The sequence below is a fragment of the Aspergillus piperis genome, assembly GCF_003184755.1.
Source record: "Aspergillus piperis CBS 112811 unplaced genomic scaffold BO85scaffold_29, whole genome shotgun sequence".
NCBI lineage: Eukaryota > Fungi > Ascomycota > Eurotiomycetes > Eurotiales > Aspergillaceae > Aspergillus > Aspergillus piperis.
Window position 1 is genome coordinate 179,350 of NW_020291619.1, and position 25,053 is coordinate 204,402.

Sequence of the window (25,053 nt, forward strand, 5' to 3'; positions counted from 1 at the left end):
TCTATCGTGACGTCGAACTAAGAGAGGTTATATAGCATTAGAGAAGACCATCATGGGAATGTGAGCATGACTTACTTCCGTAGGATCACGAGCTCTCTGGCGACGGAAAGTTATGAGAGGGTCCCGATCAGTGCGACTCGACGTAGAAGATCGCTGGAATGAAAATGCCGTGTTGAAAAGCCGCTGGTCACCAAGATTCAGCTTGTGAAGTATGTCTGCCAGTGGGCAAAATTGATGCGGTAAACCTTCAACAAACTGATTTTGAATCGAGTGCATTGTGGTATCAGGAGAAGAATGCAAGTCGAATGCAAGCTGACAGACGAGAATATTGAGGAAATGTCCTATCACATTCTCAACACCATCAATAGGGACATCTCTTCCCGACACAAGGTAACCGAAGCAGACACGATCACTGTCGCAGTATATGCGCAAAACCATGGCCCAAGCAGCTTGCAAGAGAGTGGACAGTGTAACCCCGTTGCGGATACAGAAGGTTCGTAGTTGAGAAACTGGCTGTGGTAGAGAAACTCGTGTGAATTCGATTTCATTCGATGGGCCCTCAGAGTGGACAGAGAGAGGGAGAAGACAGGGTTCGGCCCCAGACAAGCGATCGACCCAATAGGCAAGGTGCTTTTGCTTGTCATCCTGAAGGAGAAAGGAAACGAAGTCGCGGTACTGAGATAACGGTGAGCCGACGAGTTTACCATGGTAGGCTAGGGCAAGGTCACGAAATAGAATACTTGTCGACGCCCCATCACTGATGGCATGGTTCATGTCAAGCCGAACGAACACCGCTCCATTCTCTGCAACACATATAGCAAGTCGGTGTAGAGAGTGACCAGGGGCGAATTCAATGCCCGGCAGATCCTCGAGAATAGCCGTTGGATCACGAGAGTCAACCTGGGGATACATGACTTCTCCATTCCAATCACGTAGGACTGCCTGATCATATAGCCTGTCCGGGGAGATACTCTCAACGAAGACCGTGCGCAGAATCGAATGTCTCCTAACAAGCTCTTGCCAGGCCCGGGCAAGTCTTTTTGCGTCCACGAGTTGGCCCGCAGCTGGAGGATAAACTTCTGCGATGGTGGCGTATTCATAGTAAGCAGGATTGCGGGCTTGTGAGACCAAAAGGCCGGATTGGATGGGGGTACAAGGATATAGCTCCTCAAGATTTGTCAGAGTTGCGGGGCCCCGGATCGTGGGGAGAATTTCTTTAGCCAGGCGGTCCAGGTCTTTATAACCCATACTGAGAAGTGGGAAGTCGTTTAGAGACAGCAACGGTTCTGTGCCGGTGAAGGCCTCTTCGAGCAGGATCCGATACTGTTGGATCCATTCCTCGATCCTTGATTGGTGCTTGATATCCCGAGGGTACAAGAACTTGACCTCTAACTGCCCAATATCTACGGTGACCAGAATTTCGAACAGAGAGAATCGCTTCAAGTCTGGATAGAGACAGGGGAGGTCGGGAGCCGGGAGACGAGCGAACAAGGCGTCACCCTGTTCAAAGATGTGGTATCGACCAAGGTAGTTAAGAATGATTTCCATTGGGAAATGGCCACCGAAGCTTGCTTGGCCTTCGGGCGTCAGATACCGGCTGGCGAAGTAAGGCCAACCTCCTCGCAGCAGCTGGTGGCGGGCGTCCTTGACCCGACGAACGGTGTCCAGGACACTATTACCAACACTGGAAGCCACAGGCGCCATTGTGGTGAACCAGCCCACCGTTTGTGATATGTCGCATCGGTCCCCTAGAGCATCACGACCATGGCTCTCGTTGAACATGGCTGGGAGACCGCGGTCTGGAAATACACGGACAAATGCATGCAGGGCAGCTCCCAGCATGACTTCAATCGGCTCACTGCGAAGGAGGTCCTGCGACCGCGTAAGGAGGCATTCCGTCATCGCCTCGTCGAGAGTGAAGCCTTGCTGTTGGATCTGACCGTGCGAATTTGAGTCTCCGGTGACACCCCAGAATGAAAGATCAATAGGTGGAACATCAAAGGGAAGAGTCATCCTGGTGTTGCGGAAATTCTCCATACTGAAGCGACGCAAAGATTGCGACCACTTCGGGTAGGGAAATGGCTCAGGCCCTATAGTGATATGACCAGAAATGGCTTCCTCCAGCTCTCCCAGAATAACGCGCCAAGAGACATGGTCTATCACAAGGTGGTGTGCAGCGAGGAAGAAGCGCTGTCGCCTGTCAGGAAGATCGTCAAATAGTAGAGCGGTGACCAGGGGCCCGCTACTGATATTGATCGTTTTCAAGCGCTCGGCAATATTGTCTCGCATATGGTCGTCTGAAGGATTGTGAACGGTGGCGAGAGAGAAGGATGCTTGGACGTCGTCTGAGATTGACTGGACCCAGGCCCCCTCTATGCACTGGAATCGGGAACGGAGCATGGAATGTCGCTGAATCAAGCTTCTAAGTGCTGGTGATATGATCTCTGAAGCTACTGGCCGTCTTAGCGCTAGGTAGATACTTTGATAATAACATGCACTACCGTCTGGATCAGCATCAAAATAAAGGGTCTGAATTGGGGATGTATCAAATTCGAGAATTTCATTATCCGCATCGTGGGCAGTCTTCACCGCTGCCTTCTCCCTACGGGCAACAACAGGCGCAATACGGGCCACCGTGCGAAACTGCAGAATATGTTGAGCGGTCAAGTTTATATTGACCCTTCGGGCTCGAGAAGCTGTTTGTATGGCGGAAATTGAGTCTCCACCAAGATTGTAAAAAGGAACATCTCGACCTATCCTGTCCTTAGGAATACTGAGAACCTCACTCCATATCTGGGCCACGGCTGCCTCGGTTTGATCAGCAGGCTCAATTGTCTGCGGCTGCGACGTCCCGTTGAGAGCATATACACGTTGATATACTTCCTCATCATTGTCTTCCAGCCAGCCTTGGAGTAGCTTGCGATTTATCTTGCCGTTGGACAACAGTGGAATCCCTTGAACAGGAACGAAATAAATTTGGACACGTTCATCGCTCTCGGCTTCCAGATGATCTTGAAACTTCCGGTGGAGGGTCTGCATCTGCAAGACCTGGTCTGGCTTGCACAATTCGACTTTCATCGAATCTATTGAATACTGGACCCCGTAAGGAATGTAAAAAGCCACTAAATGTTCACTCAATGGGCCAGGTGAAGGTCGCACCACGGCGACGCGGCCAATATCTGGGAGTAGTAGAAGGTTTCGCTCCAGTGATCACGCGCTTGCAAGGTGATCTTTTTTGGAGATATATCGACTAGCTGGAGCTCTCTTTTTATGACATATTTTGTTCTCTTTCTTTTTCACATCTTGTTGGTACTCTGTAGTAAAATCATGTAATTCTCTGAGTTTACAGAGCTTAATAATCCTATTCTGCTTCCACTCTTTAGTAAAGGCAGGATCTTTATCACGTAACATGGTTGTTCTTTGTATAAGATTATTTTGAAAGACGTTTCTTAAGAAAGATAAGGTTAAAGGAGAAAAAATATGGGGAGACAGAGGAAGTACTTTATTTAACTTCAATAGAATTGTTATAGGCTGGCTTGTATATCTATTTATTTATTTATTTATCTACTTGCTTACTCTGCTTATCTATATTATTAATAATATTATCTAAATCATCTATACTTACCCTATGACTTAGCATTGCTTATCTATAAAGCAGTAATGTATAACAGGCTCACTTTCCAGTCGGCCGTGTTTAATTGTGGCTTGAGTACGGCTGAGCGGACGGGAAGCCCTATTTTCCACACCCTGTGGTCGTATGTACTTACTTTCAAGAAAGCAGGATCTATATGCAGTATATTATCAGTGAGAATAGTATAGATCTCATGCTGAGCTGGACAGTTTAATTATATGCCTGTAAACTATTCCATATTATGCCTGGAACATGATTCCGCCTTTCAGAGAATGTAATTTTTCCAGGAATAACATGTGAATTTCAGCATAATTGTTTCTAGCATGAAAATGATGGTAAAGAGTTCTAGTCACAATAGATAACTTCCCTGATTGTTCCCGGAAGCTTCGGCCATGTGACTTGGCCGCTGCACGCCTTCTGCCAGGGATCCATCCATGCATAATCTTTCATGGCAAAGTCGATATAAGTAGTTGGTTCAATAATATACAAAAAGATTAGCAATTTGAGGTCTCTGCTAACGGTTAGACTACTGATGCGATTGGTCTACGATGGTTACAGAAGATCTTTACACCATATACCAATAGCCGCAAGCGTGGTAGATATCGTCTATTGATTCTTGATGGCCATGGTAGCCATCTTACATCTCAATTTGACCGAATCTGTGCAGAAAGCAATGTTATATCCCTTTGTATGCCTGCCCATTCATCGCATATTCTACAACCTCTTAATGTTGGATGTTTTGCAGTGCTTAAGCGCGCGTACGGTCGCTTTATAAGTGATCTTGCCCATGTGGGATATAATCATATCGACAAACTTGGTTTCCTAGAAGACTACCAGCGTGCGCGATTAGAAGCTTTTTGGCTAGATAACATTCAAAATAGCTTTGTTGCTACTAGTCTAGTACCACCAATCGATGCAGAAAGAGTTCTTTCAAGACTGAATATCTCTCTACGAAGCCCTACACCATCAAGCAGCCGACCAAGCAGCAGATCTAGTCAATTCACACCAAAAGCACCTAGGACAGTGATCCAATTACAAAAGCAAGTATCCTTGCTTAAACAGTTACTAAAGCAACGGTCAAATAGTCCTCCAACACCATCAAAGATCTTACTAGATCAGATTATCAAGGTTAATATCTTGCCTTACATAACACTGCATTACTTGTTTAAGATAATGTGAATCTACGTGCAGTGAATGAGAAGAAGCGCTAGAAATGTAATTGGTTGTATTGGCAGATACCCCATCAGGGTGGTCCATCGGTTGAAGAAGGTCTACTACTAGCTGAGCAGCTAAATCAGGAGGAAGAAGCTGGTGGAGTAGTATCGCATGCACAGGACGAATTGCCTAATCAGGCAGATCCACCACGTACAAGGGCACCTCCTACATGTAGTGGGTGGGGGTAGTTGGGCATAAAATCAATAAATGTAAGAATCGTTAGTAATAGAAAATTTTATGGGTGATGATGGAAATAATCGATCTTGAAATTCTATTCTCTGGTGGGGTGCGCAGGTCAACCGGGAGTTAAATTATTGATATTTTGCTTACTAGTGTAGTGGGGAGTATCAGCCTGCCCACCAGTATAGGGACTTTCTAAGGAAGTTAGCCTAACTTAGAAGAAAGCTTATATATATTTATTTAGATAGCATTCTTAGTATTACATAGAGATTAGTTACACAAGTTACAGTCTATTCAAGAGAGTACTAGCAGATAATCCTAGTTAGAATATTGTTTACTCTTATTCTCTACTCTATTCAGCCTGCATGTACTAACCGTGCTGCCTTGGGCATCCTATCCTGTTACACTAGTAAGTGCTATCCGTTCACATTTCAAGTCCGCACATCCGTATTACTCCGAGTCGACAATGACATTGGTTCAAGTTCTTTGTGACGCTTCCTGCCTAATGTGAACAAAAAGTGTCATCTGTAGTATATATTGGTATTCAATATAGCCAAGCATATGCTGTGCGTTGAATGAACTTCTCTTGAAATACGATCAACATATGAATCGCATGGGAAATCTTGAAAGATTTAGGCGAACCAGAGAAAAAGGCGAAGTAGTATGTACCAGTGTATCTATTGATAAGGCAGCTTTGACAAGCTAGACTGTTTAAGCCCTTATGGTTAATCAGACTAAGAAGTGGGTAATTGTCGAGATTAGCTTGGCTGCATGGGGCGACTGAGCTGATATCGCAGCAGCGTTTTTACGCTGTCCCAACTCCAAATACCCTCTACATTTGCCTCAGCAAAAACAGAATACCATCTCGAATCCACAGGCTACGAATGAATGATATGTAATCTACGCGAAATAAGAAAACTATTGATAAGAAGTGCCCCAAGGGCTCGATAGATATTACAAGAAGTGCCCCAAGGGCTCGATAGATATTACATTTCTCACAAGAATTATGTAAATCTATTTCGACACGTGCCACGAATCACCAACTCGAAATCCCTCGGGGAATGGGTCGCTAGGATCTAGAACGACTTGTTGATAACTCGTAATCCAGGCACTTCCTTTAACAGTAGGGAGAATCGCGTTATACTCTCCGACCTTGGTTGTTCCCCGAATTGTGCCCATGAATTCAATATCAATAGGGCTGATATGACGGAAAGACTCGCCGACTAGAAGCTCATCTCGGGCATATAGCTGAGCCATCCGAGCGCATGTACCAGTTCCACAGGGACTTCGATCAAGGCGTCCGGGCGACACGACAGTAGCATTGCGTGCAGACTTTCCGGAGGTTTCACTCTGTAGTGGCTCTGTAAAAACCAAATTGGTCACGCCGTTGATTCCCGGATTTTCTGGATGAATAGGGTGGACCGTTCGTTGTACGGCACGTTTAACTCGTTCGCCATATTCGACAATTCGCTCTCCGTCGCTTGAATCGATGGTCAGACCAACTTGACTGATGTCAAGAATTGCATACATCATTCCACCCCAGACGATATCACACAGAACCTTGCCAATCCCAGGGACGTCAACTTCTAAATCAAGATGGAACACAAATGCAGGAACGTTGTCAAAAGCGACTGTCTTGCATTTCCCGGATTCGCATTCAGCACTGACGGTGACAAGGCCAGCTGCGGTATCTAAGTTGAGTGTTGTGATTGGTTCTTGCATTTTGACCATGCCTGTTTCCAGCAAAACGGTAGTTGTGCAAATTGTGTTCGAACCGGACATCGGAGGATACTCCTCGCTTTCCATAATGATAAAGCCTGCATCGGCCCGAGGGTCACAGGGAGGAAGGATGAGGTTCGCATTTTTGGAGGGACGACCGCGCGGCTCATTCAACATTATCTGTCGGATATCGTCTGCGTTCTTCCAGAAGTACATCATTTTGTCAAACATGGTTTTTCCCGGGACATCCAAAACGCCGCCGACAATAACATCGCCAACTTCCCCGGCGGCATGAACACCAACCACATTGATTGTTCTTTTGGCATGCCTTGCGAAGATCAATGGTCAAAACAAGACGAAGAGTGTTGAATCAAATTTCCTTTGCCCGTCTCAAACTGTCCAAGGGGAGATGGTTGAAATTTAAATCCAAGATATGGAAAAGGATTCTTCTAACTAACATTACCTACGACACCAACTCCTACTGCCTAATCGGGGCTCCCAAATGATCAGTTACCCCATGAGACTATCTAAATTCCCTATCGAGCAGTCTGTTCCGCGAAGCTGGAAAAGTGGAGCAAAAGGGAGGGAGCTGATATCGCCTCTCCAAAATGGGGAGTCAGTTCCGCAGTGGTTCGATATGGACTTAACAGACCAACGACCAAACAACATTGTAAATTGTACGATTGTCGGAGATAACACTTCACTCTCTCTCTCTCTCTTCCCCAGTCTCGCGTCATTCTCTAGCGCACATCCGCACTATTCCCGCCACGCCGTGGGTGTATGCATACTATGCCGTAGAAGACATGTGAAGTGCTAGCCACAGTAGATAACCCTTGTTTGTTCCCAGAAGCTTCGGCCATGTGACTTGACCGCCGCAAGCTTTCTGCCAGGGATCCATCCACCCCCCACCTTCCGCTAATTATCTCCGTCATCGCTTTCTTACCTTCCTTCACGGAGCTTCTTTTGTCTCCTTTCATTGAATGACTCGCAATTTTTAGCTCAGGAATCATGGGCAGTGTCCCATACTACCCCTACAATGAATTCCCCACCCCCCGGTCGGCCTGGTCGTCAGAGACGACCACGAGTTCCTGATGCGCTCCGCAAGAGAGCCGCGCGCGCGTATGCTTCCTCGTCGCAATCTAGTCACAAAAACAGTCATTGACTCTTAATTGAACTATCAGATGCCTGCCTTGTCGCCAACACAAGGAAAAATGTACTTTCACCGTCATAACCTCTTGCACTTGCCATTCCTCGTCCGTCGACTGATCAGGCCTCGGAGCTCTAGGCCATGGTGGCGGTCCGCCCTGCGCACGCTGCCAACAATACAACCGCACCTGCCACTTCGAAGATACTCGACCAAAACCGACAGGTATGTCCGCAGTACCGTCGCAGCGTGAGTTCCAAATGGAGCGCATTATACGTCACTTCCTAGGCGAGGACATCTCGCTTGATCCCGCTCGGCTAGAGGAGACCGCGGACTTGCTGGAAAGCGGACGGTATCGCGGGACTCCTCCAGAGACGCGAGGAGTGGAGAATGAAGACCAGGCACCGGAGAGCTATTCGTTGGAGCCATTGTCAACGAACACCATGCGTATGTCCAAGACACTGTTCATAAGGGCAGCCGTTAACTGGCCTCGCATCAGACTATTCAGGGGAATTGTCGCACTGGAATTTCTCCAAAATGATCCGCCGACGTCTACAGAGCTTGGGTACTCCTAAAGGACAGAAAGATGCATGCGCTCCTCAAACTGCATTCACCCATGGCACCGCTGACGGATCGTTCAGGGCCTAAATCCCTCGGATGGATTCTTTCGCGCTACTGGCCTGCAGTCGGCCAGTTCGTGTGTCGCCTCCGCCATAGAATACTTACCACCTCGTCCTGTTGCCGAATTCCTTACTAATACCTTCCTCGAGTATGCACAGACAAACTATTTCTATTTCCCCGAGTCAGTCTTTCGGGAGAAGATGGACTACTATTATTCTGTCGACAGGCCGCTTGTGATCGACGATGCGGGTTGGATTTGTACACTGTTAATGACGTTTGCGATTGGCACTCAATTTGCATACATGCAGACTTCTTCGACGGAGAAGCCTCCGTTTTCGGAAGACATTCCTGACGATCGCATTGGGATGGATCTATATCGGTTCTCGTGTCGTTTGATCCCTGATCTCATCACCACCGCCTCGCTTGAGACTGTGCAGGCCTTTCTATTACTGGGTGTGTATACGTTGCCGATTGATACCGCAGGATTGGCCTACACGTACTACGGCCTGGCCATCAAAATGGCCATCCAGAATGGAATGCACCGGAAGCATATTGCGCCGTCGGTTTCACCAGTGATAGTGGAATGGCGGAACCGTTTGTGGTGGACAGCGTATTCCCTTGAAAGGTGAGGCACTAGTCTACGTCGTGTGAACCGGGCTTACAGTCGCACAGCCGTATCAGCATCCTCCATGGCCGTCCTGTATCCGTGTCTCCCTCTGAAACAGACGCCGACATGCCTGCTGACCTGGTTGAGCTGCGCCAACCCAGCGGTATCTCGAATTTACCGAATGTCACGGCGGCCATCCACTTGACAAAGAAGCTTGGGAAAGTGGCCCAGATTATCTTACGACTGCGACGATGTCCGCGTAGTCATCAAGATGCCTATCTGCACCAACTATGCAACCTGAGGATGGACTTGAGCAGGTGGTGGGACTCGCTCCCGAAAACATTGCACTGCCGCGACCTTGATCCAGCCGGGCCCTTATTTCGGTCCAATGTGCACCTTGAGCTAAACTACGCTACCGCACTAATTTATATGGGCCGGCCTTTTATCTTTCTACAGAATGAGATCGCGGATAGCGGTGGATATGGATCACAAAAAGAGGGTGGTCGTGCCGAGTTAATCGAGACGTTCTCGCGAAACTGCACACGAGCAGCCATAAGAATCATTGACCTTTGTCAGCTGCTGCATGACTCGGTCGGACTCGCACGCGTGTCATACACAGAGTTCAGTTCGTGCCGCACCGCTTTGCTGGCCTTGATTGCGCAGCTCCTCAGCGGGTCATCAGAACCGATAGGTGGCGCCCTAACGCGAGGAATGGGCCTGATCCGCCAGATCTGTGTAGGGTTGGAGTCAGCTCGGTCGGAGATTGCAGTAATCGAAGCGCTTGAGCGTGCTCGGCAGCAGCTTGGTCTCGGCGAACGATCTTCCCTAGGAAATTCGTCTGAGACAGGCTATGACCAATTCCAGAAATGGGCCAAGCTCTGGCGCCTAGGTCCTTTGAACTCGGAAGCTTTTTCACCTCCAGCAGGTGTTGATTCGCCCAACAATCCAGGCAGTATTCCTTCATTTGACGGATTCTTCTCCTCGTTTCCCCAGGAACTTGATGCCTTTGCCGCGATTCCAGGCTCCGAGGATACTGCAGCGCCGCCTAGCATATGGCCTGTGCCGGATGCATTCCTCTCGTTTCCTGGAAATGTGGACGCCGAATTGGAGTTTGATAGGCCTCAATGAAGGTGGATCTAGTTCCAAGCTGTATATTACGATGTTACTATTACAAAAGACAAACTTTTCAATGGTTTAGATGATGTCACCGCGGACGTCGGAAAGTAGCACCTTTCAGTAGCCATCAATTGTTCTGGACCCACAATGGTTTGAAAAAACACGTTACTCGCTGGATATCCTGTCCCAGCGGAATTTTCGGCCCATAGAGAGGTGATGGACCTGTCTACCCGGTTCTTCAAATGCAGTAGTGGGAATCCAATCCTGTCCCGGGTACCGGTACCCGAGTATGCCATCTCGAGATTCCTAGTAATTGACCAACTTTAGTCAACATCTGCATTGCTCGTATTGTAAGTGGCCACGAGCGAAGACCGGAAAAAGACACCTGAAATTCTTGCACTAGAAAATTAGCTAGGCCCTAGCTTAATCTTGAAGTGAAATAAATTCCTTCGGTAACTAGGGACATGGGGCAAAAGAAGCTCCCATCTTCGGGATTGGCAACCGAACACACCTGCCCGGGAAAGACCCCGATTCCGGGACCCAGCAAGTCCGGCATGAGGTTCCGAAGAATGGAGAGTCATCGCTTGGGGGTATAAGTGCAAGCAGTCCGGGGAAACTAAAATCTGCTAAAATTCAATTGAAATTTTTGCATAGCCTTGGGACTTGCCATTGCATTCAATCATGAACTGGCTTTCAGCAAAATCTCATGCTCCCATAATCAAAATCACAATAAAAGATCCTAAACCAAGTTACACAACATGGGACCGGATCGAAGGCACAGTGACGGTGACTGCACCCAATGACACGAATGTTAACAATATTCAAATTACATTCGAAGGTAAGCAGCTCATCTAATCCTCTGCTATTTGCCCAAATCATCTAATCTAAATATGTGCTAGGTTCATCCCGAGTAGCTCTACCGCGGCCAATTACCGAACTCCGTGAACCTACAGCCTGCCACACATTCCTGAAGCTTCAACAACCCATTGAAACTCCTAACTCGCCTATTCATGTCCCAGAAAGAACTAACAGTTATCCATTCTGCTTCGTCATTCCCGAGGAATTGCCCCTCGGATCTTGCATGCACGAAAAGAGCAATGGATGTGTCGATTATCGGCATGCTAAGCTTCCACCAACACTGCGATTCGCCAACTTGTCTCAGGAACTGTGTCGGATTGCGTACTCTATTCGTGCTACGGTTTTCTACCATATAGAGAACGATGGTAATAACGAAAGAACAACTACATCTACAAGAGATCTACGGTTCGTCCCTGCGCATCAGTCGAACCACCTCCCGCGAAGCCTGCAGACCTTCATATCATTACAACACAACCCGAAGCAGGACGTGAAGAGCAAAGCATCGCTTTCTCCGTGCAGATTATCTGTGGAAGGGTCTTCCGCACAGCTGACGCAGGGGCGCTGTCTTGGGGATTCCTCGAATGGCTCCTTCGACGCATATCTTACCATACCACTTCGCTTCGAAGCAACGGGAGAAGCGAAGGCTCCTCGACTACGAAACCTGCATTGCACGCTCAAGGCTTCAACATTCTTGGCGACAAGGCCGAGTGTCAAACGGCTCAAGCGTCATGAGGCGCAATACCGACAAGCACATGTCGAGACTATCGCGATGCGATCAGAGGATATCTCATATACGCAATGGGTCAGGCATGAGCCAGCCCCAGGGGACTGTGTTACCGAACATCAGAGCGGCGACAAGCTATACTACACAACATCCATCCATCTCCCTATACGCATGCCTCGGAATGGACATCTCATACCATTTTCTACATGTCTTCTCTCACGAGCCTATCTTCTCGACATGCGTATGTCGTATTCTACGCCCGATTCGAATGGACGTCGTCGATCGTTGGAAGCTACATTACCAGTTAACATTGCGGCGTCTTATGAGACGTATATGGAGAAGATACCGCTTCGGAATACACTAGATGAACTATGTTTATCTGATTGGGGTGCCGAGCCACCACCATATCATGGCCATGAATTATCTCGCTCCAGCGATGTTGTGTCCTTGAGAAAGGGACAACATACCGGGGTTTACCACCATCTGGTGACTTCCTGACAGCAGACGCGAGACCAAGTATTAGTTTTCCAATGAAATGAACCTACCAAGTATACCAAAAGGATATATTCTTCTGCTTCAGGTGGATTATAAATTGTCCCACCAAACCCTTTCATAAATATAGACTCTTCACTACTCCATATTCTTGATGAAATGCCCGATGCGCGTATTTTTACAATGCTAATGAGGCATGGGAGTTAATTTCACTACCGACCTCGTTGGAGCAGTCATAATCCAGGATTCACCCATGGGGCCGTAATAAACTCATTGTAGAGAGTTTCCCACATGAGTTCCGAGATGCTTCATAATTTGCCGAGGAAAGAAATGCTTTCTGCTATATTCACGCCGTCTACTCTTGTCTCTATAAACCTCGTCTTCTCCCTCCCTTCTTCCTCTTTCTCTCTAACTTCTCCAATTATCCTTGCCTACCACCATGACCTCGCAAAGTTCCACTATAAAGCTCCTCTAGAGCGATTCAACAATACATATTCGAAGTAGTACTCATTAATGTACATAAAGGTACGTCAAGCTGATAGTATCATTCAATATATATATATACAGGCAATATCTACTCTTTCGGACTGTGGTTGTGGGTAGATAAGTTATATGGTAATATAACTTATATTAGGACCTACCTAGAGGCCAACCAGTTATTGCTCCTTGAACAATTTGCCCAGGGGCAAAATCCCATATGCGCAAGACTTACCGACGAAAAATGATCTGGGAATCTAGTCAGAGACACAAGCATAGCATAAGCCATTCAGTATCTCAATGCGCCAATCTGAATACTTATACATCGAACGGCAAATAAAAGGACTAGTGGGTCCCAAAGGCAATCACCTTATAGAGAAGGTTGGTCGGCACTAACACGGAACAATGCGCAGACTAGCTCATATGTCGTTTGCATCACGACTTGAAACCTTTCATAGAAGAGTATACCAAAGACGAGACGTGGTCACCGAAATTGCCAAGTATGCTGAGTAGGCAGATAAGGGATTCGGTCTTTATTTTGATTACACTAATCAAGACTCTGACTGCTAGCCCCCTTCCACGAAGACAGGGATAGCATATTATTTCGGGCAGAGATATGTAAAAATGGGATCCCTTGCAAAGATCTTCGATCTTTAAGGTGTCTTCAAAGGGTATTTGGTGGATAACGAAGTTGGTGTTCATTGTCATCAAAACATCATGACAAATGCCGAGAACTAAAATTAAGAATCCAAACTGCAGCATAAGAGTCCGGCGTAATGGGTAGCTAAGTCAGATAGTGTGTCGATTAAGTGGATCCCCAATGCGGGTAACTGTACCCAGAATATCCGTCGCGGTGGCGTAGCAAAGGGACCACAAAACCAAAAAATGGACTCGCCGGGAATCGAACCCGGGACCTCTCCAATGCGAATGGAGCGTCATACCCCTAAACCACAAGCCCAATTTTATGATAAGATGCTTTAGACTCTGCTATATGACTCACTCAAGTAACTCTTACCTTCTTTGTTAATTAACTCCCCGCGCTTATTTTCATGGCTACCAGCTCGATGAAGCCCAATTAACAATGCCCCGATGTCGTATTACTAGCAAGAATACAAACGGCATTGCAACTTCCTAATCTAATGATGTTTCTAGTCAAGACTAATTAGATTACATAGATCTCTGAAATTTGCACATTGATGTAAATGTACTGCCCGTCGGAAGATTCCGTCTTCCTAAGATGCCCACGGATCCTGCCTACTCAACATCGGGAAACCCCTAGAAACAACCACATAACTATCTAGGTATTACGTGTATACGTCTATGCATGAGTCTGGTCTTCTTATCGCTTTATAGAATAGTGATTAATTCATTTTATGAAAATTTACTAATGTTAAGTGCTTGGCTCACTTCACTACTTAAGTAGTAAATATATATCCGTTAATTGAACAAGTAACCACCCGCGATTTACAAGTTCGCTCAGCATGATCTTCAGCAAGATATTGATGGTGATCGACTCAATGTGTGAATTCGGAATACAGAACTTCACCTTTGCACCCTGAAAGCCGAAGTGATAGGAACCATGAATGTGAAATTAACGTATGGAGCGTCACTATAGGCAGACGGCGTGAAATTCATCTGGCCCAATGTCTTTGCAACCCCTATATAAAAGGGAGCTTTTGTCCCACTGTTTCGTCTTTCATATCCATCTGAAGCCATACCATCCAACCTCCATAGATCGGAAGATGGTCATACTCTGACTTCCTAGATCGAGCCTTGAGATACATTTCTGAAGCTTCATCATGGTGTATCGACTTCGAGTCTTAATCAGTTTGCGATCACACACTCCTATGTCTATATAACGCTAACAGTCAAAACTTCTGTAGAAATGTTGGAAACAGCGAAAAATTTTACCAACTTTCCTGAATGATACGCCAAACCCTATGACTACGAAGAACATGGTCCCGACCTATCAGCTTCCAGCGATGAGGATAAAGAAAAAGCTTACCCAAGAGGCAAGCCTTAGTCTCCAGATGAGGAGCCTTCCCACATACCGACTCTGAACTCAGGGTAGTATTATATTTTATGATTGATGCCTCAGACTATATTATCATTGAGCTTTGGCTACAAAGTGTGCGATGATATGCGAGGCACGCACAGATGGTCATACTTTCTTGGCTGATAGTCGAGCGACGAAGGCCATGCGTCGCGGTGTATGAACTATTATCCATTTCAACTGACAAAACATACATCCACCAAGCGATCGAGTACAGGGCTCACTTTGGACAGGGTGAGAAGTGCACAGACTATGGGGTTGTTTATGGGAACCGCCAGATGCTAGACATCGATTACGACGAATCTTTCACGCCCGTGGCCAGCAATTCGCACCAGAGATGTTCATGGCCAACGTAACAATAAAGAATCATCGCTAGGAAGAGTGAAATATCGTTTATACCTAGCTGAGAGCTCAATTTAGAAGGCAAAAGCGCCTATGTGAACTAGCCTACTGGGTATCACGAACGACCACCAGCGCTAATCTACCTACTGAAGGTGGCCCTATACGGAATCCGTCAGGCGGCCCACCTCTGGCACCCCATATTTGATGAAAAGCAGCAAGAGATCGGATTTATACATTTGCCTGAAGAGGGGGCGGTTGTGCTCAGCATGCAAGAGAACAACTGAATCTGACAGCTACATATATCACTGCGACATGCCGTTGTCATGTGAAGAGCCAGACAATTTCGAAATGTGAAACTCATTGGCTAAGCGTTCCCGACCATATGACTAGATGACTCAACAGATCAGAGCATTGGATATACAACCCTGCATCCGAATCACAGATATTGCATGAACGGAAAGGCACAACGGATTGGGCTGTTGCGGAACGTCTTTACAAAACAAATATGTATGCCGCTGTCGGCCTTCTGGACTACCACTATACTACAGGTTCAACTAGTGGATTGAGTGCTTTTCATCTGGTATATTACTCACCGACTCGTGTGTCAAATATAGATGACATCAATCATAGCCAGAATCCCGTAAAAAGCTTTTTACACACGAACCAGAGAGCACCATCATACCAAGGTCTCACTCAACGATGGCGATGGGAATGCAATAGAACTCGACACAGGCGACCTTGAATGGCTGATGCGAGGCGCCCCCAAGATGCGAGCAATTTTGCCAATTATTAGAGACCAGGTGTTTCTGAAGCAGGAGAAATCACTCGTCTGGACTTATTTTCCCGATGAGGAGGTCTGCGTTTCTGCCGTTCTGACAGAGACCGGTATCGATCATGCTGTCATTCATCCCGGGTTGACCGCCAGAGAGAGATCGATCATTGTGAAGTGGTTTATTCGAGACCTCGACAAGTGCATGGTATTGGTGATGAGTTACTTGGTCAGTTCAGCCGGTCTGAACCTGCAGACTCTGTGCCATAATCTCCAATTCGAAAAGACGGCATCCTGGCAACCACACGAATACAAACATAATGATGCGGGCATGAGGCTACTCCGGTACGCTTAGTACCACTGCAGTGATTACACTAATGATGAGGCTTCTATTGTTTTCATTTTCATTGGATGAAGTTTGCTACTATCTGTCTTCTCGTATAGTGACTATCTTGGATTTTCTCAACGTCGTATGTAAAGTCTGACAGCAAGCATACTAAATATTGAAACTATATACATTGGTGTCTTGATTCTTCGAAACAGTACAAAACTATATACAATGCAAGCTCAGGGTGGTGTCCCAATATGTCCACAATACATGTATCTTGCTAAAATATTTACGCGTGAAATGAAGCTAAGTAGAGTCATAAGATAGTCCACTTGACCAGAGGAGTTACGCCAGAATGACAGGACATTGATACCATGTCAACCCAGTTAACATGGATGAATGCTCGTAGCCACTGGTAATGGGCAATCTGCGTCTCATCTCCCTATCCCTTCGCCACTGTTCTCGCAGGAAATCAGCACTTTTTGAGAAGACGGCTGACTTCCACTCTTCGTGTATATTGTTCAGCTTTGCAACGATGATACGTTGATGTGCAGAATTTCTTGCGGACAGGCCCGCAACAACTAGTGGCCAGCACAGTATGTTTTGCGAAGGCGAGTGCGGAGGAAGGTGCTGTAAGTTGTTTACGAACTCATCCACCAGAGAGTGAACTATGTCTTTGTCGTCTGACCCATGTGGTGGAAAGAGTGCCCTGATGTGGATGCGGCATGCCAAACTGTACAGGTTCGATGTAATGACATCATTGAGATGCTCCTGGTCCATAGTATTATCATGGGTGAGCTGGCTTTGATAGGCGATTAATTCTTGGTCCAACAGCAAAAGTTCCTGTCGTGCGGAAAGCACGTCGGCAGATTTGCTAGACTGCAAGTTATGGGACAGACGGGATATGCGGTAAATGGCGATGAACAAAGACTGTGAGGTTCCCATGATATGGCCGTGCTGAATTAGGCGGATGATTGACGGGGAGGCGAAGATAGGATCCGCTTGTGCGATCAATAATTTGGAACCCAAAGAGAAACGAGCTAAAGCAAAAAAGTAGCAAAACATCTCAAATAGATATCCTCTTAACTCAGTGTTCATGTTGCCGCAGTGAATGCGATTTTGCAGCAGAAAAGCCGCTGCATTGAGATGCGGAAGGATTCTCTCGCAACTCGTAAAATTTTGAGTCTAAGTCTGTTAGTATACTTGCTCAGAAATAACGCGCTGCATTGCAATTCGCATACCTCATGTAGACATAGCAACAGGACGGACAGCGGAGTGTAGTCTAGGTTCATGTTAGCGAAATATGGAATGGATGCTTGGGGATGATTTGTACCAGAAAGAAAACCGCCAGATAGCGAAGCGAGGGCCATTTCGCTCTCAATTGCTCCTCTGAGGCTAGACACAGCTTGACCATAGTATTCGGCGGCGGCATGCTGTAATTGTGGGTGGTTACGGTAGTATTTCAGCAAATCCGCCGCAGCTATTGCAAGGACGCAACTGCGCACAACATGACTCTTTGATAGAGCAGGAGAAAGCCACTTCAAGTAGTCTGTCCTTCGAGATCCAGTTCTAGTTGATAACCATCTCGGGCTAGCGTTGAGGAAGTGACGGAGCAAGCGGGAGACTATGTCGGGCGTTAGGACTGAGAACACGTTCACCATTCCTTGTGCCTGGTCAGGGAGTAATTTCTCGGCCAATCCCGCCCTTGTCTTCCGGCGTCTGGGCCATACAATCGAGTCAGCAGATTCCCACTGGCATTCAAGGCGGTTACGCTGACAGCCAGTGCAGGAAGGGCGACGCTCATCGCATCTCTTTTTCCGCCGCCGGCATGTCAGACATCCCGATCGAGATCTCACGGGAGGTTTTATACAACAATCGGTAGTTTTCATAAGAAGCGTATCTCGCGTCATAATATCAGCAAGGGTTGTTCGGGCAAGTAATGGTAGCGGGGAGCCATCATATCATACACTTCAACATCATCAGAGTTTGGAGTTTTGACCTGCGGGGTTGGCTTACGACTTCGCCGAACAGGCACATGACCTTAACGTTATTCTACTCTTTCAGGTAACGCCACCCGAGTCGGTCGTCCATGTAATATCAGTTTGAAGATATTCTATTTAGATTATTTTGACTACCAGAGATTGGCACAGCCTTATATAGAGCCTACAAATCAAATAGAAGATAAATTGTATTATCGGTAATTTTCGGAAATTTCTAGTCTGCGTTGAACAAAAATTAGATAGAGTAAAATGTTCAGCCTATTGTGTAGGTCTCAATAATAACGAAAGAAGATCTATGGATTCATGATGAATCTTATCTGGTATAAATCCCAGGTAGATTATGAGATGATTACTTCGACCATCACGGAGATATTTTAATGTGAGAAAAGCTTCTTTCTCTCTAGATTTCTAACATGGCGGGCGGCTCGGGCGGAAAGTCCGTTATCTGATGATTGAAATTTTGCATCGGAATTAACGTTCAACCTAACCAGATCCGGCTTGTAATAGCCGCGTTGGCAATTAAACTAACCAAATCAGGACAACTCTGTATACCCCGGCAATTACTTTTGCCGCCCGTGCTGGACCCTGACGTGCTCTGTGGTAACAGGCATGCGCATGCAGCGGCTGCAGAAAATGGTGTAATAATGTCAGTCTGGAGCTGCAAAGACAAATTGGTGAGGTTGAGTGAAACACTGCTACTAACTAGGCTTCTGCGACGCGTGACACTGCTGAAACCGTTACTTTCATGGGAGCTGATATTATAACTACGTGGTCTTATGCGGTGTTATCATGAGCCTTCTACTTCGTGACCTAGTACTTGAATAAATCACAAGATGTTATGTACAAGCAGCAAAGTTTGATTTCATTTCGAGTTGAATAAATTACATACACCCGTTGTAGAGTATACAAAGAAGTAAGAAGCATACTAATAATGCCACTATATCTATCTTTCAGGGGCCGCAGATAAGTGATCGCAATCAGCGATCAGCGCAAGCCTTTCTGAGACACACCCACCCCTCTGGCTAATTCATGTTCCGCTCCTAATACAAAGGAAGCTTGTAGGCGTCGAAATCGTAGATCCAAGCATCATTCGAGGCTTGGTCGAATATGCAATCCATGGTAGTCCCGTTGTTGGACCAGAGAGGGCGAAGGGGCCACGCGCAGATCTGCTGGTGCTCGCCTTCATTGTCTCCCTGGAGCACGGTCGCGTTCACCGTCACAGGAATCACACCGTTCTCCACCCAGTCGATCATGACGGCCATATTGGTTTGCGGGAAAGGTCCATTCGGTTGTTCGCTGTTTGTGCCGCAATGAGCCATACCGTGGACCAGGTACAGTCGGTAGAACTCGCCTAAGGCGGCAGCACTTGTGTTGAGAGACTCGTTGGGGAACATAATCTTGCGCACAGCCTCATAGTAGTGGACAGACGAGGCAGTGGGCACACTGGGGTCCTGCTCACCGTGGAAGTGCAGAATCCTACCACCGGATTGCTGAAGGACATTGAGATCGGGGTTGTGAGTCACCAGGGTGTCCTCGTACATTGTCCATCCCATTTGCATCCAGCCGCGGATGGTGTCATAAGTAACATTGTCGAGAGTAGATAGCGTGTCCGCTTCCTGCAGGTTCACAAACTTCGCCACAAACTCGCCCCCGTTACCGTCAATACTGAGGCCCTAGGTGCCGGTTTCTGAGTCGTAGGTGGTTTCAGCATCGTCAAAGTCCGCACCGGGTTTGAAGTTCAAGTAGGCCTGACGACCCTGGGTGTCCTTCAAACCGGCGAGCAGTGTCTGAACCAATTCGACGGCTTCTTTGGTGACGGTACCGCTCTGCTCCGGGGTCGAGCTTATGGACTGCCGTTTACTAAACCCGAGACCAAGACTGCTGCCACCGGAGCTGGCCGCGCAGTAGTAGGGAGCACCGATCAAGGAGGTGTGGTTGAAATGCAGCTTGCACAGGTCGGAGCGGGCGAAAACTCCGTCTGCGCGGCCATCCAGCGGATCGCAAGCAGCGATGGTGGCGTTGGCAATCAGCTTCAACTCGCACGGAGGCGGGTAGTAATCCATGGTCTGTTCAACGACGTTGGGCATCAGGTGGTTGATTTGCTGATGGGCGAAGCGGAAAGCCGGCGCACCAACAATAATTCCGTCGTAATCATAGCCATACCGCTGGGCCTGAGACCAGCCCTCACGGCCACCATCAGAGCATGACTGATAGCAGGTATAGACCTTGTCATTTCCGGTGTTATACACATTGCGGGCGAGTTGACGGCCAATTTCCATCATCTTATGGATACCTTGGTAGCCGAACATGAAGTGTTTTGCCAGTTGACGGTGCCATTGGCAAGAAGAAAGATGTCGTCAAATGATTGACCATTGAACCCACTGTTGGTGAGGCCGGCGACCGCTCCATACATGAGACCACTGGGCAAGGATCCAGAGGTACTGGAACTCTCGTTAATCTCGTATGCCTCGCCACCGGTGGTAAGGAACCGATTCTTGAAATTAGCCGGATTAAAGTTGGAGCTGCTGATGGACACATTCGAATGGATGGTAGTCGAGACAGGGCTGGAAACCATGTAGATGCCCTGGAAGGAACCATGTAGATGCCCTGGAAGGAACCATGTAGATGCCCTGGAAGGAACCATGTAGATGCCCTGGAAGGTGCCATCTGCAGGCAACGCAGCCTTGATGTAGGCATCGTTGCAAATATCAGAGAGGCTCGCAGCATGAGCAGCCCCTACTGGCGCAGCTAAGGGGAGAATATTTCCCATATTGAAAAGGATAGAATGAATGCGGAAAGATTTCGAATGAATGTAGAAGAATGAATGTGGTTCTGGACAGGCTCATCGGATACAGCGGGTGGCTTTCGCTTCTAAGCTGCGAATTTCAGAAACCCTTGGAAAATTGAAAAAATTGGACGCGTATGCATGAATACTAGTAAGTTGCAAACGCGTAGGAGATGACACATGCAGTTGCAGATTAAACGGTCGAGCCTTCTCGCATCACCAAGAAAAATCACGCTATGGTATGCTTCACGGGACTGTAATTGCCAGGGACTTCGTTATTGCAATTAAGATTCCCGGGCCGCGAGCCACAGACCCACTGAGTGACGACTCCCCGGAGGTCGGAGGGCCAATTTGAGTTCATAACCGATCCTTACAACTGTGTGCAGACCTCATTACTGGATGACTCAATGAAGTCTGCAGATTACATACTTTTAGCAGATGCGAAACGATCATTAGTGGCATCTACTGGTCGTTTACAGTGATGTATAGCAGGAACCACCGCTTGCTTGCAAAGTAATGTCTTGCAGTGATTGAGAAACTGCAAAGAAATAAAATATCTTGCCATACTAGTAGGCTGGAAGGGTCAGAGGCCCACTGATAACACTAACGCCTTTTACGCATTTATTCACAGTAACTAGCGCCGCGTAAGCTCCCGCCTTTCCATACATCCCCGTACTTTGCCCTAGTCCAAGGCCAATCTCCGTTCCTGCAGCAGATACGGGGCAGCGGGGCGGGATCGTCCGTCTCACCCAAGGTCTGAATATTCTCCTCAGCCTTGGATACGGACAGTCCGGTTCAATATTATTCCCCTGGTAAAGTGCATACTTCAGCACGAGCTGCACGGAGATAGCTCCGTGAAGAAGGCTTCAATGGCTCAGAACTCAGAGCAAGCCGACGGCCGAGAGGGTCAGGCGAAAGGACTATAAGAGCCAAGTGGGGGCCGGTTTATTCTTCGATCACACAGCTTAACTTTCTTCCAATTCACTTTGTCAGTACTGCCTCATTGCGGTCTCTACACAATGCTCCGCAATACTCTCCCCACGCTTTTGGGCCTGGCATCCGTTTCTTCCGCTGCGCTTTACGAAACAAAGATTGAGACCAAATATGGCTCGGTCCAGGGTTATCCGGCTTTCAACAGCAGCAATACCGGTAACCTGACGCACTGGAAAGACATCACTGTGTGGAAGGGCATTCCGTTTGCTGCGACCACCGGAGGTGCCAATCGTTGGAAAGCACCGCAGCCCGCAGGTCCATGGAACGGAACGCTTGACGCGCGCAACTGGGGCCCTGTCTGCCCTTCTGCTACGACCGGAGACAACAGTTACACCATTAACGAGGATTGTCTCATTTTGAACATTTGGAGTCCGGCCAACTCTACCGACGCCAAGCTGCCTGTGGTCATGTGGAGTTATCCCGCCGAGTCAACTGCGGCAGATCCTCTCTTCGACGGCGGTGGTATGGCTGACAAGGGGATTGTCTTTGTCAATTACAACTACCGGACTGGGCCTTTCGGATGGCTTGCCCACTCTGAGCTCTCAGAAGAATTTGAGAAGGTGACTGGGTCCAACAGCTCAGGCAACTGGGGAATGCTAGATCAGTTCGCTGCTTTGAAATGGATTCATGCCAATATTGAGGCCTTTGGTGGTGATCCGAACCAGATTACAGTCCAAGGTCAATCGGCAGGCTCTGCAGCCACCCAGCATATACTATACAGCAATTTGACCAAGGGGCTGATTGTTGGTGCCATCATTGAGAGTGGTGTCCGTGACCCCCATGACCCCCTTTGCACCAGCCTTGCCGAAGCTTATACCACGCTGGATGATGCGCTGGATGATGGCAATACCTACCTCTCAAACCTGGGAGTGTCCAGTATTGCTGAAGCCCGTAACCTCAGTATGGAGGCATTGATTGACGGAGCGACTGGGTCCACTCGCGAAGATACCATCATGTTCGAGGCAGTCCTTGATTATTACGCCATGCCGGATACCTACCTCAACATCCTGAAGAAGGGCCTTGCTCACGACGTCCCCGTCATCACCGGTAACAACAAGGACGAGAATGGCGCTACCTACGGCCTCGATATCTCACTCGCGGAATACCTTGAGGATCTCAACGAAACCTACAGTGGGGAGTGGGTTGAGCGGTTCTTTGATCTCTATCCGGCCAATGACTCGACGACCGCTTCAGGCGCATACAATTCTATGTTCACCGACCGCTCCAAGGTGGGCACCTGGCTCTGGACCCAGATGTGGTACACCAAGAAGAGCAGCCCGGTTTGGAACTACTTCTGGGACCACGCTCCCCCTGGCCAGAGCTCTGGCGCTTATCACGAGTCGGAAATCAACTATGTATTGAACAATCTTTATGCCACCGACAAACCCTGGACTGCCGAGGATTATGCCATCGCCAAGAATATGAACGACTACTGGGCCAGCTTTATCAAGACCAGAAACCCCAATACTCAAGCCGAAGGTGCAACCGAGTGGCCCGCAGTGAACACCTCCAAGCTGGTGCAGCATGTCGGCGATGGATGGGGTCAGGTCCCAATTGCCTGGAGCAAGAAGGTCAAGCTTTTTGAGGACTGGGTTGCCACCCTTGTGGCATACTAAGGTTTGAGAACAATGTCAATGCGCGTGTTAGGAGGTCATCACCTGGGACCATAGGGTTGACGCATTCGCGCCGATGTGACCTTGGGACAGTCTTCATCAATTACCAATCCGTTTTTATGGCTTTGCATCTCTTCTTTTCCAGTCGTCGATGTATGCGACATTTATTATATTATTTCTGATTCTATTTCTCGCCATCGCTTTTATTGTAATTATTACTAGTCCATACACCCCAGGTACTTCGTTGATCACCAGGCTCAGTATAACCACCAGTAACACCCCTTGAAAGATAACCTTCCTGAACGAAAAGGGAGTGGAAACAAATATATGCCGATCACTCAGATAATCCTCACACAAATCCGGCTAGATACTACCAAGAAACCCAATCCTGCATCCTTTTATTCCACAGGCTCCACCTGCTTAACAACCCGAGCCGGGGATCCCACAGCAACACTAAAAGGAGGAATATGTTTCGTGACAACAGCCCCAGCTCCAATCGTACTACCTTTACCGATATGAACCCCCGCCAAGATCGAAGCACCAGCCCCAATCCAGCAGTCGTCACCGATAACTACCTCTTTCGCAAATTCAACTCCATTCCTCCGGGACTCAACACTGGTCTCATGCGTCGCAGCCAAAATGCTCACATTAGGTCCGAAGGCCACACGATCGCCGATGATGATTAGGGAGCAGTCGAGGATTGTGGTGCTTCAAGGGTCAGCAAATAAGGAGAGTAACGGGGTCGAGACAGCATACTTGAAATTAGCGTAAAACCCATCACCAATCTTGGTATTGCACCCGTAATCGACCATCAGCGGTGGCTCAATAAAGGTGCCTTTGCCAACTTGCCCCAGAAGTTGCCTTAGCAGATCCTCGCGCTGTTGTGTTAGATCATCGAATGATATGCCATCAGGAATGGGTGCATTGTATTTCGACATTAGCTTGCGGGCTCGGTAACGGCTTTGCATGAGTTCTGGAGCGAGGGGGTCGTATCTAAATTTGTGAATTAGATCCTGGGTATTGTGTTTGCAGGTATTGTTGCTCGAGGCTTACAGCATCCCTGATATCATACGTTCGTATTGCTCGCACCAAGGTGTATTTGCTAGGGACTTGGCTGTTTCGATTAGACCAAGGTTCTTTTCTGTGGAAGGTTCCATCATAGTGGTAGCTGAATTTGTAGAATAACAGTTGAATAACTGCTTCTGATGGTGCGTATGGACAGGGTTTAGTCGATGGGATCTAAGCCTGGTCGTTGTGTGACTTATAGGACTGGCGATGAGGGGATGTGGCGTTGATATGATGTGTTGTCTCACGTGTAGATATTTGATGCAGTATGACAAGATATTGATGTACCCGAAGGGTAATTAGCTTGATATATTACTGATA

At 47.6% G+C, this 25,053-nt stretch overlaps 8 protein-coding genes and 1 non-coding gene across 9 annotated transcripts; 4 read left to right on the forward strand and 5 right to left on the reverse strand.

Annotated features, from left to right (window-relative positions):
• Positions 1 to 27: 27 nt before the first annotated feature.
• On the reverse strand, positions 28 to 7,072 carry BO85DRAFT_383404 (proline racemase; the record flags this gene model as incomplete). Its single annotated transcript, XM_025656518.1, has 2 exons — positions 28 to 1,935; positions 6,071 to 7,072. Coding segments are annotated over 2 exons (2,910 nt in total), but the record flags the coding sequence as incomplete, so codon positions are not given.
• A 611-nt stretch (positions 7,073 to 7,683) lies between these two features.
• BO85DRAFT_481697 (Zn(II)2Cys6 transcription factor) lies at positions 7,684 to 10,313 on the forward strand. The gene is made up of 6 exons (XM_025663070.1): positions 7,684 to 7,864; positions 7,927 to 7,958; positions 8,031 to 8,336; positions 8,389 to 8,477; positions 8,531 to 9,135; positions 9,183 to 10,313. Exons 1-6 carry the CDS (start codon positions 7,782 to 7,784, stop codon positions 10,243 to 10,245), a joined length of 2,178 nt encoding a protein of 725 aa, XP_025510619.1. The 5' UTR covers positions 7,684 to 7,781; the 3' UTR covers positions 10,246 to 10,313.
• A 601-nt stretch (positions 10,314 to 10,914) lies between these two features.
• BO85DRAFT_505968 (uncharacterized protein) lies at positions 10,915 to 12,313 on the forward strand (the record flags this gene model as incomplete). The annotated part of the gene is made up of 2 exons (XM_025664359.1): positions 10,915 to 11,071; positions 11,133 to 12,313. 2 exons carry the CDS (start codon positions 10,915 to 10,917, stop codon positions 12,311 to 12,313), a joined length of 1,338 nt encoding a protein of 445 aa, XP_025510620.1.
• Positions 12,314 to 13,670: 1,357 nt separating this feature from the next.
• Positions 13,671 to 13,742, reverse strand: BO85DRAFT_t272. The gene has a single exon. It is a non-coding gene; the product is annotated as a tRNA-Ala (tRNA).
• Positions 13,743 to 15,946: 2,204 nt separating this feature from the next.
• On the forward strand, positions 15,947 to 16,303 carry BO85DRAFT_492824 (uncharacterized protein; the record flags this gene model as incomplete). Its single annotated transcript, XM_025663796.1, has 1 exon — positions 15,947 to 16,303. The coding sequence occupies one exon, from the start codon at positions 15,947 to 15,949 to the stop codon at positions 16,301 to 16,303; it is 357 nt and encodes a 118-aa protein (XP_025510621.1).
• Positions 16,304 to 16,621: 318 nt separating this feature from the next.
• BO85DRAFT_492825 (uncharacterized protein) lies at positions 16,622 to 17,937 on the reverse strand (the record flags this gene model as incomplete). The annotated part of the gene is made up of 3 exons (XM_025663797.1): positions 16,622 to 17,461; positions 17,518 to 17,558; positions 17,610 to 17,937. The coding sequence occupies 3 exons, from the start codon at positions 17,935 to 17,937 to the stop codon at positions 16,622 to 16,624; spliced, it is 1,209 nt and encodes a 402-aa protein (XP_025510622.1).
• A 1,379-nt stretch (positions 17,938 to 19,316) lies between these two features.
• BO85DRAFT_463680 (tannase and feruloyl esterase) lies at positions 19,317 to 21,046 on the reverse strand (the record flags this gene model as incomplete). The annotated part of the gene is made up of 4 exons (XM_025661939.1): positions 19,317 to 19,949; positions 20,070 to 20,558; positions 20,606 to 20,860; positions 20,918 to 21,046. The coding sequence occupies 4 exons, from the start codon at positions 21,044 to 21,046 to the stop codon at positions 19,317 to 19,319; spliced, it is 1,506 nt and encodes a 501-aa protein (XP_025510623.1).
• Positions 21,047 to 22,080: 1,034 nt separating this feature from the next.
• Positions 22,081 to 23,670, forward strand: BO85DRAFT_383270 (carboxylesterase/lipase family protein; the record flags this gene model as incomplete). The annotated part of the gene is made up of 1 exon (XM_025656512.1): positions 22,081 to 23,670. The coding sequence occupies one exon, from the start codon at positions 22,081 to 22,083 to the stop codon at positions 23,668 to 23,670; it is 1,590 nt and encodes a 529-aa protein (XP_025510624.1).
• Positions 23,671 to 24,377: 707 nt separating this feature from the next.
• BO85DRAFT_383445 (uncharacterized protein) lies at positions 24,378 to 24,824 on the reverse strand (the record flags this gene model as incomplete). The annotated part of the gene is given in 2 exon segments (XM_025656519.1): positions 24,378 to 24,708; positions 24,721 to 24,824. The coding sequence occupies 2 exon segments, from the start codon at positions 24,822 to 24,824 to the stop codon at positions 24,378 to 24,380; spliced, it is 435 nt and encodes a 144-aa protein (XP_025510625.1).
• Positions 24,825 to 25,053: the final 229 nt, after the last annotated feature.